This window comes from Dunckerocampus dactyliophorus, chromosome 7, assembly GCF_027744805.1.
Source record: "Dunckerocampus dactyliophorus isolate RoL2022-P2 chromosome 7, RoL_Ddac_1.1, whole genome shotgun sequence".
Classification (NCBI taxonomy): Eukaryota; Metazoa; Chordata; class Actinopteri; order Syngnathiformes; family Syngnathidae; genus Dunckerocampus; species Dunckerocampus dactyliophorus.
The window spans coordinates 18,457,974-18,475,889 of record NC_072825.1 but is presented as its reverse complement, the minus strand read 5'-3'; the positions used below and the strand labels follow the sequence as shown (position 1 = coordinate 18,475,889).

Here is a 17,916-nt window from a genome sequence, read left to right as displayed (position 1 = left end):
CTGGGAGTGCATTGAATGCAGTTGCATTGAATTCATATTTAGAATATAACAACTGAAACATTTGTATTATATTATTCCATCTCTTTACGTATCTATGTATCTCTCTTAATCATGCATAGGTTTGTTGAATCTTGAATGAGTGTCCCTGCCAGTCCTATCCAGTTATTGCCTGGTTAATTATATATATATATATACATACACATATATATATAGCTCTGAATCATCATGTTGTCATGGAGCTCGCACATGCGCAGTAGACGAGAGACTCTGAATCAACCACACAGACAGAGAAGGGAGAGAGAGGGAGAGAGAGGTGACTTCAGAGTGATGGGAGCCGGCTGAGCAAGCAGGAGCGAGTGATCACTCTCCGAGCTGCTAATGACAGGTAAATTTCGGTTGCAGTTTTTCAAAATATTAATTTTGATGCAACAACAAAGCTCATTTGACTATTACTCTCGTCGCCATGGTGTAAAAATGACGTCTCTCACATATTGTAATAACGTTTATGGTGGGTAGGGGCAATGTCGGAAGCAGTTTTGCATTAGATTTGTGTGTGTGTTGTCACGTTGCCAATTAAATTTAATCATGAGATACACAAACCAAAAGAAACGATATATACTTAATCTACGTCTGTCTTCCTGGTGCTCGTTCTGTGAACGTGGATTGCAATTCGGCCAGGATGTCACGCAAATGCAATTATAGTAAATGAATTGATGAACGTGCTGTGTGTCTATTTATGTCTCATGTGGGGTTGGGAAGCACGCATGCATGAGATATGTTCTCAGATGAGCGTCATATGTGACGTAGGCATGTTTTCATCTGGGGTTGTCATGGCGTTCAGCACCAAGGCCAGCTCCCAACGACTGCCTTTAGTACTGTAACTACCAAGAGTATTAGGGAGAATAAAGGTAATGGTTTAATTGTTTTAAACATGCTTAACAAAGTTGCATTTAGGGACATCACATTTTTACCCTGGCATAATCCACCATGTCCGAAAAGGAGTAGGAAGAACCAGAGCTCAATTAATCCTTGTCTATTACTAGTCCATAATTGTTGTGTAAAGAAAACATTTGTGTGGAGATTGATCATTATCCAAGTTTGGCAAGTTGGAAAACACTGAGGTGCTTAAATAAATACAATATAGTAACAAAGATGTAAATGTTCAGTTATAATGGTTTATTCGGGATAAGGTAATAATGGGATGATTTATGTGTTAATTTATTTGAACAATTTAACAATACAGTCGTCCCTCGCCACATCGTGGCTTGAATTTCGCAGCTTCACTTTATCACGTTTTTTCAAAAATATATTTATTACTAAATCATCCTGGTTTTATGGTTGAATGTGGCCTATTATTGGTGAAAAGTTTGCATATTTAAGCAAATTGTATGTATTTTTTGCCTAAATTAATCATTCTCAACCATAAAAATGGCTAAATGAACTAAAGGACAAATAAACTATTCAGAATATGCATTCAAAGATGTGATGTAGTATTCTACACTGGTCACAAGGTGTCAGTAATGCTATGGTAATGTTCGATGAGGCACACAAGCATCAGACTTGGTCAACCGAACAACAGGCTTTTACTGCAGGTTTGAATGATCTCCCAACATGAACAATAATAATAACAATAATAATTATCATAATAATAACACGGGCTACTGTTGCGGTTGTAATCCACTCCAGCTAAAACTCAATTCTGAACCCCCGAGGTCACTTCCTGTCCTCCACACATCTGGAACACGTTTATTGCAACACTCAGGAGCATGAGTCTTATTTATGTCTTAAATGGTTTATTTTCTCTGAGTATGTCTGCTTTATTAGTTAATATGAGTGTAAAGGTGACTATAAGGGTGTTATATTATGTCTAGAATGTTCTAACAATATAAAAAAAAAACATATTTAGAAGGTCGTAAACAGGTTTTCTATGCTCTAACCATGATTATTTTTTTTACGATTGATAAATAAGGAATCTTACCTTGTGGAAATTCACTTATCATGGTCGGGTTTGGAACCAAATAACCATGATAAACGAGGGATTACTCTATACAAATAAAACAATATAAGACTGAGTAACATTCATTAATTTTCTGTGCTGGCGCTTATTAGGATCGCGGAGGTGTACTGGAGCCTATCCTAGCTAACTTTGAGCTAGATGCGGGGTACACCCTGGACTGGTTGGCAACTGATCGCAGGACACATATAGACAAACAACCATTCACACTCACATTCACACCTATGGACAATTTAGAGTTGCCATTTTAACCTAAGATGCATGTTTTTGGAATGTGAGAGGAAACCGGAGTACCCGAAAGAAACCCACGTGCGCACGGGGAGAACATGCTAACTCCACACAGAGATGTTCAACGGTGATTTGAACCCAGCTCTGACTATGTAAAAATATCAATTAAATATACAATATGTAATATATGACATACAATTGTTTGCAATTGTTTCAGTAAAATAGAGTCAAGAGTACATAGCAACTAAAGACAACTAAACTAAGATTTGAACTACTTTCATTCAGATCCGTTGGCTTTTTGCCCCCGAAGCCTTAAGAATTTATTCCCTGAGTTTATAAACAATATAATAAGATCAACAATGTAACAATATGAACAACAGAGAAAAACACATATATTTGTGGAAATAAACCGAAGAGAACTGAAAAATATTGATCTCATCACAAAAGTATCAAGCCAATCCTGGTACCACCGTTGGTATTGATACTATTGATATTCTGGATCGATCCAACCACTCTTAGCATTGACTCAAGGAAAAGAATGGTGTTTTTTACTTATACAGTTACACTGGTTTAAGCTAAAAGGACTGTATGCAGCAGGTTCCTTCAGCTGCCAAAAGGCCACCAACACTCAAAGGTACAGCAAACATTATATCCCACCTCTTACTGCTTTTGAGTCTGAAAGCTACGCCAACGTAACACACAAACTCGGCGTTTGTTGTCAGCTAATGATAGCGATTTGGCAATGTTTAGCTACTAACATTAGCCATCAGTGAATGTATAGTGCATCATAACAAAAACATGACTGATGGACAAATTGTTGATTGCCTCTCAGAGACAGCTTTTGTGTGTGTGTACGCTCCACGGAAATGTATGTGAATATCAACAGCAGTGAGTGACAGCCATGAAGGCCAGTTATTTTATTCAGAGTTTATTATTATTTATATTATGGAGTTGAATTTGTCTAGAGTGGGTCATCAATATTTAAAGGCAATAAATATGCAAACACTGGTACAGAGTGTCTTGCATCTGGCTATGTTCACAGTTCTCAGGTACAGGGACAAATGAAGCACTAATGTGATTAATGGTCTGGAAGAAACTATGTTCCTAGTTTTAATGGTGAATTTATTTTTTTTGTACTAGGACCTCATTGTAATCCAAACACAGAGTTTGCTCATTTAGTGAAAAGCTTGTCATTGCTACACTTCCGCACAGTCAGTGATGTACTGATGCAGCTTTCCTAGAATTTGGAGTCAGCTCTAATTTATCAAGACAGGGCTAAATGTGACTTGTATCAGTGATTAATACTGTGCCATCAAATATTGAAAAATTTAAATCAAGTTTATGGGTGCAATACTGATGGCGGGAAAGGCATGACATTTAAACTGTATCAATAAATTCTTACAAAATAGATCAGCGATGGATGTTTTATTGCTTGTGATTGACACCTGACAATCCTAATTCATGTAAACGTTCTTTTTGTCCACCACTTTGGTCAAATCCAATCTACACAATGCTTAAAACAGGACACAAATATGGAGCGATACAACCAAACTGCCGTTAGGTTTGTCTTATATAGCAATTTATTGAACACAGTTTTTGCTCATATGTTTCGGATGACTAATAACACAAGAAGGGCCCATCCAGACCTCCACCATACCCTGTGTCCTTTTTTTGCCATACTTGATTCAAATTAGACAAACATGCTTAGTAACCATCCCCCATTTGCTTCAATCACTTTCTGCCTCTAACCGGACATATTTTTTTCTAGTATGAAATTGTATTCTGTGAGTCTAGCAAAATGTTACAATAAAGTGACACCATGAAACCGATGAGTAATGACCAAGAAAAACTATTTCCATATTTCCACACCATATTTTATTGCCCCTTCTGTTTTGTTACTTGATTTAATTCAGTTATAGTTGAACGGAGATAGCAGATGACATTTTGTGCAAGCTGACAAAAGCATATAACATCATTACGCTCAAATGTAGCGAGGCAGTGAGTCATGAAATACACTGAGGTTGCAGAGGAAAAGACTACCCAGTAGTGTTAATGTGAACTTTATTTTTATGTTCAGTTCTTGAAGAAAAAAAAAATAAAGATAATCCCCTCTACTTCCACACTCAGTCTCCACAAAGGTACTACTGTACTTCAGGGGGAAAACTATCAAGGGGAAATCACCCTGAGGTGTCAAAGTGAGGGCACTGTACAGCTCCTTAAAGCAGGTGGGTGGTCAGTGTTTTGCTTAAAGGTACTCCATCAACCAGTCCTATTTGAGTCATAGTGAGTCCCATGCCTGTCTTTACAAATTCAGCTACTGCCATCCTTCTTCTTCAAGGGTACTTGAAGTGGTTTAAAGGGACTCGGGGGGGGGCTCAACCTTGCAATATTCTATTTGCAAGACACCGACACTAGCACCTGAGCCATATCATCTCTGGTAACAACTTTACTTACACAAAGACAATAACAATGTTTTGTTGATGAACAAACAGTAAACTGTGTCCCCATTCAAAGTATTCAACTAACATGACCTTTACTATGTCATTTCCAGGAAGACACCAAATTTTCCCACAGAATCTAATCTAGTGAATGTAGTCCAACCTCTGACTGACTACTTCTGTCCATAGTAGAGTTAAATGTTGTATGTGTAAAATAAATGAATAGAAAAATGCAAGTCAGAACTTACCTGACAACAGTGCATGAACAGTGCATCGAACGAGTATAATATTTTAGGGGTTATTTCTCAACAATCGAAAACATCAATAATATTCAATATACCGTGAATTCCGGTGTATAAGTCACATCAGTGTATAAGCTGCACCCACTAAATTTAGAGGAAAAAACAGATTTCTTCATATATAAGCCACACCGGTGCATAAGCCGCACCTGTCCACGTCATAAAATGACATATTGTGGCGCACACGAGTCCGTGAGGACCAGGCAGCTCTTTATTTGACAGGAGACAGTCATGAGCTATGAAAAAACTCCTGAGCTTGTCAGCCAATTGGAAATTGTAGGTCATTACTCTATATAACAGTCTGACAACATTAAACTCATCACACAGCTACTTAACACTGAAAAGGCACCTAGGAAATATACATTACATGTACCAATACGAGTTTAAAATAACAAACAGCAGCTATTTTAACATCTACCCAGAATGCATTACTGCCAAAAGAGCAGTTCATTGGAGGACAAGTAACATAGATGGATGGTGCTGCAATGCTGCCTCTGTCCACTAGAGGGAGCCATAAGAACCCAGAGCACAGAGGCCAGAGGTAGGCTGACGTCACTGGAGCGCCCCAATGAATGCGTTGCTCAGATGCAATGCCACATGAAAAACTTTAACATGTTTTTTTTTCATTTTAAACTTGTATTGGTACATGTTTTTATATTTCTGAAGTATACTTTTGGAGTGTTATGTTGCTGTGTGATGAATTTAGTGTTCTTCTCAGTTAGATGACACCATGAGTCAAAACTGTTATGTTGTTATACTGTTATATATAATGACCTCCTGCAATTTCAAGTGGTTTGACAAACTCGTTCTGAGTTTACCGATGGCTCATGTTTGGCTCCTGCCATAGAAAGAGCTACCATTTCCTCACTGACTCACAAGCGGCACAGTATTCAAACAATCAGTAGTAGTTCAGAAGAAAAGGAGATGTCACAAGATTAGAATTTAGCCATAAATTAGCTGCACCGCTGTATAAGGCGCAGGATTCAAAGTTTAAGAATGTAGCAGCTTATACACCGGAATTTACATACAGCTTGCATATGTACCGTCTGTTGCATAACGTTTGGTTGGTGAGTGGGGGGAGGGGGGTAAATGTGTTTTCTGATGCATAGATGAGGACGCTTATCATGCAAAGAGTGCAAATCTGCGTGAGTGTCTTCAGTCATGCATTACTATCTGTGTTTGCTCAAGCAGGCAGACAGATGTGAAGGATGGCGTCTTGCTCAGAGATCTGTGGGTCTGAGTATGGTGAGCAAGCCCAAGTCAGCGGGAACTACCAGCAGTATGGTGTCCGCTCCTACCTACACCAGGTAGAACAAAGCCATAAACCTTTACTCAAAGAATATGAATGAATGATAGTGTCTTTATTATCCAGTTTTATGAGGAGTGCACAGCCTCCATCTGGGAACGTGATGAAGATTTTCAGATTCAGAGATCACCTAGCAGGTGGAGCTCTTTACTCTGGAAGGTGAGGTTAACCTTTAGTAAGCTCAATCAGAAACGTATATGTTGGTATCATGACATTTAAAACAAAATAATACCAACAAATATTTAAAAATCTTTCATTATTTTTCCTACCTCAGGTCTGTCTCGCGTTTGGCACTGTGATCTTGTTTGCTGGCCTGATTGTCATCGTAGTGGGCTATGCTACTCCGGCTAGGATTGAAGCATTTGGTGAAGATGATCTCCTTTTTGTGGACAGGTACCTGACAAACATGCCCGAGGGAACTGCCGTATAAAAAGTATTTGGACATTGGAGTTATAGTGGCTCCGAGACAAGATTGTGCACCGTTAAACGATACCTGACTACCATCTGATTTTATTTGTATTTATATTTATATATGTATGTTTTTTATATATTTTATATATATTTTTTACCCTTTATCCTTGCATGACCCATATCTAAACTGTGCCACGTGAGTGCATTACAATGAATCTTGTCACATGAGCCATGTAGTGTAAATCCAGCCCAAGAGTCTCGGTGTTTTCGGCCTAACTTTATGGATGCAAATCCTGGACATTTGACTAGTGACTTGAGACTAAGACTGGCCTCTTTTGGTATCAAGTCCCTGTTGTCTGTGTATCTCCACTTGGTCACCAGGCAGAAGGTCATGACATGGATGATAGAGATTGTCAGAGCAACCCATGTGTCATAATGGGTGGATGTCGAGGAGGATCCCTTCATTGATAAACCTGAGACTTGAGATGTTTTGATCAAAATGTTATCAATTCTGCTAATCTACTAAGACTCAAACAAGGTTCTAACATGATTGCAAGATCTTGAGCTACTCCACTTCATCATCCTTAGTTACTCCAGTTACCTTCAGCTATGGAGTCAACATAATGCCATTTTGCCGTACAATGCAAATAAGACACCTATCTCTTTCTTCAACAGCCAGGCAGTCAGTTTCAACCGTGCACTGGATGTTTGCAAACTGACTGGGGCTGTACTCTTCTGTGTGGGAGGCACGTCAATGGCTGTCGGTTTCCTGTTGTCTGCGTTTGCCAAAAGCTACTCCAAAGAGGAATTATATCTGCAACAAAAGTTTAAGGAAAGGCTGGCTGATTTGCATTCAACAGTTGGTAAGGTTGAATTCTTCACCAAAAGACGCACTACTGTTAAAAATGTATGTGCGATCAATTTCTTCCACTGTTTTGCATGACTATCAAGCACCACACCTATGATTTTGTCACAGGGACACCCATAATGAGAGCACCGACTCCCGGGGAAGGAAAGGTGCCAGTTACACTTTCCAAAGTCCAGAACATCCAGCCGGTAACCCCCAAAACAGAGACTCGACAGCAGTCTGGCTGAATGGGGGATGCAAATACTGTGTATATGTTGAGTACCGTAATGGGATACCGACTATGGGTGAGTGTACAGTGGATCCCCACACATTCGACATTGAGCATTCATGGCGCTGCAAATTTGTGGATCTTTGGTCCAAAAAAATGTTATTGATTTTTTTTCAGAAAATAGGTCGTTTTAAAAAAAACTAGGTCAGTAACAATTTATACCTACATGATAATATCGGTAAGATGTACAGCATACATGTACCACTGCTTAAAAAGCCCCCAATTTTTACAAGTTTAGAGTATGTCTTTATACTTCACTGATATTGTTTTTCATCAAGTGTTGAGATATCAATCACATTTTGTTCGGCGTCCTTGAACGCTTCTTAGTTGCTGTGAGGTGCAAAAGTGAACTTATATATAACTTCTACACCATGACTCCAATTCCATCTGGTCATCGATCCTCTTATATTATCATTCATTAGTGGTGAGTACCTCTAATAATTTAAAATGCATTTAATAAGTGTATGAGCAATATGAGAACCGAGGGAGGGCTCTGGAGCTGAATCTGATCTAATAATTACAACAATCACACCTATTGAAAACATCATATCCAGAATCGGAGGAGAACGTCAACGTCAAGCTAGCTGGAGGGTTTGGAGGGGGAGGCGGAGCGAACTGTGTGTGAAAAATAGACATTTTTACGGGTGTCTGAATTACACGCATATTTTAGCCATTTGCTGGTGGCCATGGTGTAACCCACCTGCTTCAGCCAGCCCAGCTCAGGGCTTGAAAACAGCACCTTTGGAATGGGAGTCAAGAGTGCTAACCGCAGAGCTAAAAACCTGGACAGTCAACTCAACATTCAGCTCTGGTTTTAAGGCTGTGGTAGTGATGTTTACTAACGTACACTTGCACAGCTGGCTGGCATCTATGACACTGGAACATAAAAAGAGACGTGGGGATCTACTGTATACTATATGTCCATAAATGCAGAGATGTTATCACCTAAAAGGTCACCTTACATGACATGAGAGTGTCACTTTTCTCACTATGTTTGACATAATTCAATATCAGGATTACAAAGTTTAGAGCAGACAAAAAAAATGAAGTTTCATGTGTGCCAGACATCTTTATGCATCAGAGAGGTTGTAAGCACTACCCACACAAAAAAGAAAACGACAAACAAAGCAACCTAAGAACAAATCAATAAAACACAGCTACTGAACAAGCTAACACTTTTCTTTTAAATGGTGTCACATTGTGTTTGAGGGGAGCAGCAGTTATTATTGATGATTAGCTTCCATTTTAAAAATGGTCAAAGCACTGAAGACAAACAGTCACAGTTTCACAATATAGAAGGCTATTCAGGCTTTTGACTCGTAAAGTCACCAGAATTATACAGTATACTGTACATATAAAGACAAGGAAATGTTGGCCTCACCGGTTTGCGTCAGATAATTGAGAACCACTGGAGCAAATTAGACAGGATTAGTCGTAACAGCATGCTTACAATTCTCACATTATCTTCCACCTTGTCTTCTTCAGTAAAACCTCTGACTAGATTTGTAAGTCCAAGCAATATATTGAAAGTTATATTGGATGACACTTCGTTATGCATCTTCCTTTGCCCCTGACGTTTGCAGACACGTAGGAACACAGGTTGTTTGAAAAAACATGAATATTTTTCACAGTTCTAAAATAAAAACGTTAGTCATGGAGCACTACGGTAGAAAACCCAAATTCTATTGCAGGCTAAAAAACAGAGTAACAGTAACAGTGCAGTACAATCATGATTCTTTTATTATCATAATACCAGTTGTATGGTGTTTAATTGGATGCTTTGCTTTAATGAAAACCTCACCTTATTTTTTATTTTGCCCATCATCCACAATCCTTATGTGAGACATGAGCACACGTCTTTGTGTTTTCTGCGCATTGTAAATACTGAAAAACTGCTAGCACGAGGCAGCTAATAATGCAATGTAATTGGAAATTACCTATTCCGCTTCTAAAACCCTCTATTAAAATCTCTCTATTTTATCGTTTTATATACAGTAATACAGTATTTTGCCGTATTTTGGTCATTTTATGCATTACCGGAGCTTCCTTCTTGAGCGCATTGATTTCACAGAGCTCATCATAACGAACGCTCCTTTCGTCAACAACAGCAACATAGAGAGAGCGTTTGCTACCACTAATGATGGCAGACTTTGTGAGAGCCGCCGCCAATTACTACTTTTTACTTTTACACCCCGCAGGCGGAGAATAATGTTGCTGGGTGATCGGCAGATTCAGCTATGGTGAAAGACTAAGCCATTCTCACAGCATTAGCATGTAGCACTGGGACTAAACGTTTCATTGACAAAATAAAACCATAATAAAACAGTCACTTACAATGTCCGCTCTTACTGGGATACCGACTGATGGGATTGCTGTATCTTTCAGCACAAGACTTGTGCTCCGCATTGAGCTGGTCAATTCAGCATACTGTAGTCCTAAGGCAAAAAAATGCTGAGAGCAAACAAGCATTTAGCCAAGTCTTTCTAGCCATGTGAGAGCCAGTATCCACTGCTTCAGTCTGTCCGGATGTTTAGTTGGTAGCGTGTGGAATCTCAAAGTTGACCAACTTTTCAGCTTGTTGCCAGAACCTTCTACTATACCCGTGTGAGGCCCAGCATTAACTTTTCCAAACTCACATGCAATGCAGCAGCTCCAGTTGTTTATTTTACCTCTCGGTCGTGGCCTGAGGCACTGTGTCACTACGTCAGAAAAGTAGCTCTTCTACGTTAGCTCCTACAATAGCAATGTCGCTGTAGCTTGGTTAATATGCATGTCACGTTATGTAAATGGAACATTGTTTGCATTTTTTTGAGTTTTATTTTTTTGTAGAGGGCTTTATCGGTGGAATAGGTGCTTCCCATTACGTGTATGTGCTTCTCTCTTTAGATTGCACAGAAAAGGCAAAGACGTGTGTTCATGTCTCACATGAGGATTGTGGATGATGAGCAAAATTTTTAAAAAGTGGTTTGCCTTTAAGCCTGTCAGCACCCATGCATCGTTACTGTACACACTCATAAAACATGAATGTGTGATTAACAGATTCAGATAAACAGAAAATTCCGACAATCTGTGACATCAAGCTTTACATTGCTCATTTCAAATATATTTAAAATTCCAAGCAAAACAGTGTCTGTTAACAGATTGTGTTTGAATTTGGAGGCTCCAAAGGTGCTCTTAATTCTCAGTAGTTCCACTGTGTAACGTTGGTAAGATGCAAGAAGAACAAGATACACAGTATGTTTTCTGGGAGTGGTTGGGAACGACACTATTGTAAGAATGGTTTGAGCAATGCTGCTTTACAATAATAATACAGAAGTTGCTTTCCAGTTGCCATTTAGTTGTCTTTATGTCATTTTTTTGGATCACTGGTGCAGGTCCCTTTAGCAAACCTGCATTAGCAATGACAATGTTCATGTAAGTTGACCTTTTACTAACATTCACGCTGTCACGACCCCCTTTCTCCTTCACTCACCAAATTCAATATTGTTTGTTTTCACACACACATACACAAAGCTATAGACAGTATCTATTCTAATAATCAATATTTTAAATGTTACCCAATCATGCATAAACTGCTATTCTACTGTTCAAAACCACACACTAAGATGTTAAAAAGGTTGTTCTAACACCTCCCCATTGTAGCCAGAGTTAGCGAGTGATCAATAAATGTGCTCACTAGTAGTTCCATCCTGTGAATTGTGTATCATTTTTATTTATACTTTCATTGACCAAAGGCTGATTTCTACATTGAACATATTTTTGCTGTAACTATCAACAAAGATGTTATTCCAGGTTGAATCTTGTAATTTAATTAGACTTTCAGTGTGTCTCATCATGTACTGTAACTGTGCATTCTCCAATAGGAAAGGTAAAATGCATAAATTACAACTGCAGTTAAGAACAGCATATAAATATCCATCATGCAGTATGTCTATTTTCAAAGATAATAAAAGTGAAATATTTGCAGGCCAACACTGTGTTTTTTTTACAAGCTTTTGTCCGCAGATTGTGCATATACAGTACACGTAAACTGCCACTCTCACACTCCATTAATTTGTTGGCAATATATTCTGATGAATCTGATGAACAAACTATCTCAAACTTGAAATGATGTTCCAGCATAGCCAAGCTTTCATTAGTCTACAAGTCTTCACTGCAATCCATCAGAAAGGTCATTTAGGAAGGGGAGGTATTGAATAATAAGTGTGTTATTCGGGGTCTCATTAACTCAGCCAAGCACACGCTAAAAGGGACCTCCACACTAGATAAGACAAAATTGATGGCATAATCGGAAATAGCACCCACAGGACTATCACCTTGAGCAGTCAGAAGTGACTCATGGAGACACACACACACACACACACACAGATGATGACTCACAAGCACCAAGACTGCACAGATGCCAAATTAAAAAGAAAAGTTGCTGGCGAGAGAAAGTGAGGCCATCACCCACATAGAATCTAATAACATTTCATTGTAAGCTGGTAGCTGATAGCCCCCCAATTTGTTTTTCTTCAATGGAATTAAAAGGCAACCATCTTTCCATCACAATTTTCTACCACTTATCCTGTTCAGGGTCACAGGGACGGAGGAGCCTATCCCGGCTGACTTTGGACGAAAGACAAATGTAAATGTCTGTCTCGGTACAGTACTGTACAGTGTGTACTCTGTGATTGACTGGTGACCCATCCAGGGTATTGTCTGCCTTTAGCCGGACATCAACTGGGCCACAACCCTGGAGGGAATCTGGTATAGAACATACAGTAGATGGATGGATCATTGGTGATGCAGTCCAATGAGGGAATACAATATGTGTTTGACATGTTTAATATGAATGGTTGCATTGATTATACGGTCAAGTTGCATTTGTCTGACACTTGGCCAAAATGTTAGCAAAATTACATTTCTGATTGACAATGATTCACCCTCTACAACAGGGGTACCCAAGCACCGGGCTGTTTGACCATGCCCACACACCGGTACCTGGCAGTGGAAAACTTTCAGGCGCAATAAAACAAAAAAAGACACTTAAAAAATAATTTTGTCAATAACTACATCACATTTTATGTACATGCATACCAATTTTGGAAGTTTTTGCAAGTTAATGTTTCGGGTTTCGGCGAGCAGTGACCCTTCCTACTTTGTTCGATGGTCCCTGAATACACCATAGTTGCGTTCTCTAAAACTGCCCGTATAATTTATACTGTATTTTTCTCGTTCGGCTTTCAACTCATATTTGTTCCCAATTGCTGATACTGTGTGGGAATGCATAAAGGTATGATGTGATGATAATCTAATATGCACATTTGTCGCATCATACCATGACATTATCAAGATTCAAGAGAGTTTTATTGTCATATGCATGGTAAAACAGGCAGTTATACTATGCAATGAAAATCTTATTCTGTTCATTCTCCCAAGAAAAGAAAGAAAACACAAGAAAGAATAAGAACATAAGAAACATAAATACCAATAAATTAAGCAACAACAACAGAAGAGACATTAATACAAATAAATAAATAAATAAATAAATAAATAAAGTGCTATGAGTGTGTGCGTGTGTTGCGTGCGCCATGTGTGAGTGCTTCGTTGAGAAGCCTGATGGCCTGTGGGTAAAAGCTGTTTGCCAGCCTTGTGGTCCTGGACTTCAAACTCCTGTAGCGTCTGCCTGATGGTAGGAGTGTGAATAATGAGTGTTGTGGATGTGTGCTGTCCTTGATGAGGTTGTGTGTTCTTCGTAGGACTCTAGATTTATAAATGTCTTGCAGTGAGGGGAGGGCTGCCCCAACAATGTTCTGTGAGGTCTTGACCACCCGCTGGAGTGCCTTCCTATCACGTGTTGTACAGTTACCGTACCAAACAGTGATGGAGGCGGTAAGGACACTTTCGATAGTGCAGCTGTAGAAGCAACTCAGGATTGTGGTGGACATGGCAAATTTCCTCAGTCTTCATAATTTGTTGGGTGTTGTGAGACCAGGTGAGGTCCTCGCTGATGTGTGTGCCAAGGAACTTGAAGGTTTTCACCCTCTCCACCTCAGTCTCATCAATAAACAGGGGTCTATGCGGCTCCTTTTTCCTTGTTCTTGGGTCGATGATCATCTCTTTAGTCTTATCTGTATTGAGAAGGAGATTGTTATCACGACACCAAGCTATGAGGTCCGCCACCTCTCTTCTGTATGACGTTTCAACACCACCAGTGATCAGTCCGATGACTGTAGTGTCATCCGCAAATTTAATGATGCTGGTGTTGTTCTGGGAGGTCACGCAATCGTAGGTGAGGAGCGTGTAGAGGAGCGGACTCAGCACACACCCCTGTGGGGTCCCAGTGCTCACAATTCTTGAGCTGGATGTGCGGTTGTGGACTCTGACTGACTGGGGCCTGCCTGTTAGAAAGTTAAACACCCAGTTGCAGAGGGAGGGAGACAGGCCAAGTGTGAGGAGCTTATTTGTGAGTTTGTGGGGGCAGACTGTATTAAAAGCAGAGCTATAGTCTATAAATAGCATTCTGACATATGTGTCCTGGCCCTGTAGGTGAGAAAGGGCTGTGTGGATGGCAGTGTTGACTGCATCATCCGTGGACCGGTTCTGGCGATATGCAAACTGTAGAGGGTCCACAGTTGCCGCCGGGATGCTCTTTTTGATGTGGGTCATTAGTGTTTTCTTTCAAAGCACTTCATAACAATAGGAGTGAGTGCTATAGGGCGATAGTCATTCAAGCAGGTCACGTTGCTCTTCTTGGGTACGGGCACTATGGTGGTGGACTTAAAGCAGGTCGGTACAGATGCTTGTGCAAGCGACAGGTTAAATATGTCAGCAAGCACATCAGCTAGCTCTGATGAGCAAACCCGAAGTGCACGTCCTGAGATGTTGTCTGGCCCTGCTGCTTTTCGTGGGTTTGTTTTGTTTAGAACCCTGCGCACATCAGCTGATGTCACCATGAGAGGTGAGTCCTGTGTGCTCCCCAGGTTCAGCCACCCTCTCTGCTCATCAGGAGTTTGGGTGTCAAAGCGGGCGTAGAACTCATTCAACTCATCAGGAAGTGTGGTTTGGCTGGACGTGGCTACGCTACTCTGCTGTCGATAGTCTGTGATGTGCTGGAGCCCCGCCCACATGCGCCGAGGGTCTGAGGTGGAATAGTAGCCCTCCAGCTTCTGTCTGTACTGTCTTTTGGCCTCTCGTATGGACCTCCTCAGGTCATATCTGGCCTTTTTGTAGTCATCAGCGGTGCCCATGACAAATGCAGTCGAACGAGCACGTAGCTTAGCCCTTACATCACAGTTCATCCACTGTTTTTGGTTAGGGTATTTTCTGTAATACTTGGTGGTGGTAACAGTCTCTATACATGTGCTAATGTAGCCAGTAACAGCAGAAGCATATTCATCCAAATCAACAGTACAATCTTCCATTACAAATGTCAGGCTTGTACTGATATTGAATGGTTTGTATTAATTTTGTGCTTAGAAGTTCATGTTGTGGATGTCTTCGTTTTATACACAGTTTTATACCCCCCCATACACACACACACACACACACACTTATACATAGGAATACTCAAGTCAATCAACCGAACCAAAGAATAATTTAATGTCATCATCAACAGATTCATGTACACACAGTGGTTAGACAGTTTTACAAAGAAGATGTTATCATATTGTAATGCAGAACATTTTAATGCTTACAGTGTGAGGTCGTATAGTGAAACTATTGTTTCCTTGAGTTTCAAGTGAAAATGTAAAATGTGAATATGTCACCAAATGTTATATCAATAGGAAAGCACTCTCTGCAATCAACAAATATCAAAAAAAAAACCCATAGGATTTTATATTAGTGTCAGTGGTTGTCAAGATATATTTTTTCTATTACGTCAGGGGCCACCAACGTTTTTTCTTGCGAGAGCTACTTTTAGAAAATGAAAATGGCCACGAGCTACTCATTTTTGTAGAAATGATTTTCATACCTTATTTCAACCCAAACAGATCAAATATGCTTGTTTTACCAAAACATTCACAAAATGCTGGTATCCACAACTCACATTTTATGTTTCAGAATACATACATAGCTGTTTCAGAATGCACCTCATGTGGTCGTGGGGGGCTACCTGGTGCCCGCGGGCACCACGTTGGTGACCCCTGTATTACGTCTTCCAAACATCTTATCACCATTCAGCAGTCAGCCATCCAAAGCTAAAGCAACATTATGGTCAAGTATTGAGTTCCTATCCATCTAATGCTTCTTTTTTAAAACTGACTATAAAATATGAATGCCATTCTTAAGCTAATCTTGTATTTGTGATTATTTCTTACTTCTCTACCTTATTGTTTGATTAAATGTAGATTACTATCGGTATATCCCACCATCATCATCATTTGTTAGTCGCACTTCTATCTCCAGTTAAGGTGGAATCTTTAAGATGTTAGTCTTCCAATGAAGGGCTCCATTTCCTCGTTATTGCTTCTTCTGCTATTGACTTTTTTCTTGGTCACTGTGCTGTTTGTTCTCGTTATGATCCTCACCACTTTCATCTTTATGAATGTGATCTTTGGTATTGTCGTTAATATTTTCGTCACACTCATTATTTTGGTCCTCAGAAGGTGGAAGAGACTTATTTTCACCGTTACTCTTATTTGTAACCTCATCATCAACCTCGTCATCTGAAACCCCATCTGCTACCTCATCCTTACTCTCATCTGTGATTTGCTCTTTATTCTCATTGGTGACTTCCTCCTTACTCTCATCTGCAAGCTCATCCTTTTTCTCATTAGTGTCTTCCTCCTTACTCTCATCTGCATGCGCCTCCTTTTTCTCATTAGTGTCTTCCTCCTTACGCTCATCTGCAAGCTCCTCCTTATTTTCATCAGCAACCTCTTCATTTTCATCAGCAACCTCCTCATTTTGCTCGTCTGCAGACTCCTTTTTACTGTTCTCTGCATTGTCGTCATGACTGTCATCTGAATCCTTACTTTCATCTGCTGCCCCCTCACTGACATCTGCAGTCTTCCCCTCAGTCTCATGTGTAACTGATTCCTTACTCTCATCCAAAACCTCCTTATTCTCATCTGAGATTTCATTTCTCTCATCTGGGGCCTCCTCATTCTCATCTGAAATCTCTGTACTCTCATCTAAGGAATCCTTGTCCTCATCTAAGTCATCCTTGCAGTCATCTAAGGCCTCGTTACTCTCATGCACGGCATCCTTACTCTCATCCAAGGCCTCTTTATTCTCCTCCACTTCTTTCTTCCCTGCCTGCTCTTCAGAGACGTCTTCCTCATATTCACTCTTTGCTGCCCCAGTTTCATCCTCTGTGTCTCCCTTTGTCTGACCATTCATCTCCTTATCTGCTTGTTCTTCTTTACTGACGGAAGTGTCCTTGTCAGTGGTATTTTCATCAGAGGCTTCCTCCTCTTCAGCCTTTTCATCATTGCCCGCTGATGATTTTGTATCACCTGATGTAGGTTCCTGCAACACAATACCACAACAACTTGTTGTGCCACTTAATAATTTATGGGTTGTTTACTAATAAATACTTATGTTACATAATTCTCTAGTAAACATAAAATGGATACTAGCAGCGGCGGGCAGTGCATTTCAGACCTGGGCCTTCAGTGAACACCCAGTCGACCTCTTAATACCACCAATATCATGTCACAACTATACAAACCATCCATAATATACAAAAACACAATATAACAATGCAGAATTGTGGATGTCTACCATTATTCAGCAAAGCAAAAAACACAGTGAAAACTTTATCTTTGAATACATCGTTTCTAAACAACTCCAAACCTCGACTCTACAGCATCATCTGGAGAAGTTCAGAATCAACTCGCCAAGCAGTGGTCTGGAAGACTTCAGCTCAATTAAGCGCTGCACTGTTCATGTGATGATGCGTTCAAGCACACTGTTAACTTTGCGTACTTTTTGGACATGCGGAACTGTGAATTGTGTTGTGTGATGTGCTCTACTGAAATTTGTGTGCATGTTCAAGATGAATTAAACCATTACCATTACCAAACCAAAAGTGTGAGTAATTAAACTATAACATATGTAAATAAAAGTAATATTTTTTTTTACAGCCATGCTCAAA

The 17,916-nt window shown here is 39.9% G+C and overlaps 2 protein-coding genes across 5 annotated transcripts in view; one reads left to right on the top strand and one right to left on the bottom strand.

Moving 5' to 3' along the window:
- Positions 1-259: 259 nt before the first annotated feature.
- nrsn1 (neurensin 1) lies at positions 260-11,804 on the top strand. Of its 2 annotated transcripts, none has more exons than XM_054782975.1 (6): positions 260-385; positions 6,171-6,286; positions 6,352-6,444; positions 6,560-6,678; positions 7,372-7,559; positions 7,673-11,804. In XM_054782975.1, exons 2-6 carry the CDS (start codon positions 6,188-6,190, stop codon positions 7,789-7,791), a joined length of 618 nt encoding a protein of 205 aa, XP_054638950.1. In that variant the 5' UTR covers positions 260-385; positions 6,171-6,187; the 3' UTR covers positions 7,792-11,804. The 2 variants fall into 2 exon arrangements, with proteins under 2 accessions (XP_054638950.1, XP_054638951.1); XM_054782976.1 differs by having other exon boundaries at positions 263-385; positions 6,168-6,286.
- Positions 11,805-15,103: 3,299 nt separating this feature from the next.
- The window catches only part of LOC129185709 (doublecortin domain-containing protein 2-like), a 28,110-nt gene continuing 25,297 nt past the window's right edge, over positions 15,104-17,916 (bottom strand). The window contains exon 9 of one of the 3 annotated variants that reach the window (XM_054783092.1): positions 15,104-17,288. In XM_054783092.1, the coding sequence (XP_054639067.1) occupies positions 16,293-17,288 (996 nt within the window). In that variant the 3' untranslated portion in view covers positions 15,104-16,292. The remainder of the gene's footprint in view (positions 17,289-17,916) is intronic. The other 2 variants (XM_054783090.1, XM_054783093.1) reach the window with 2 other exon arrangements.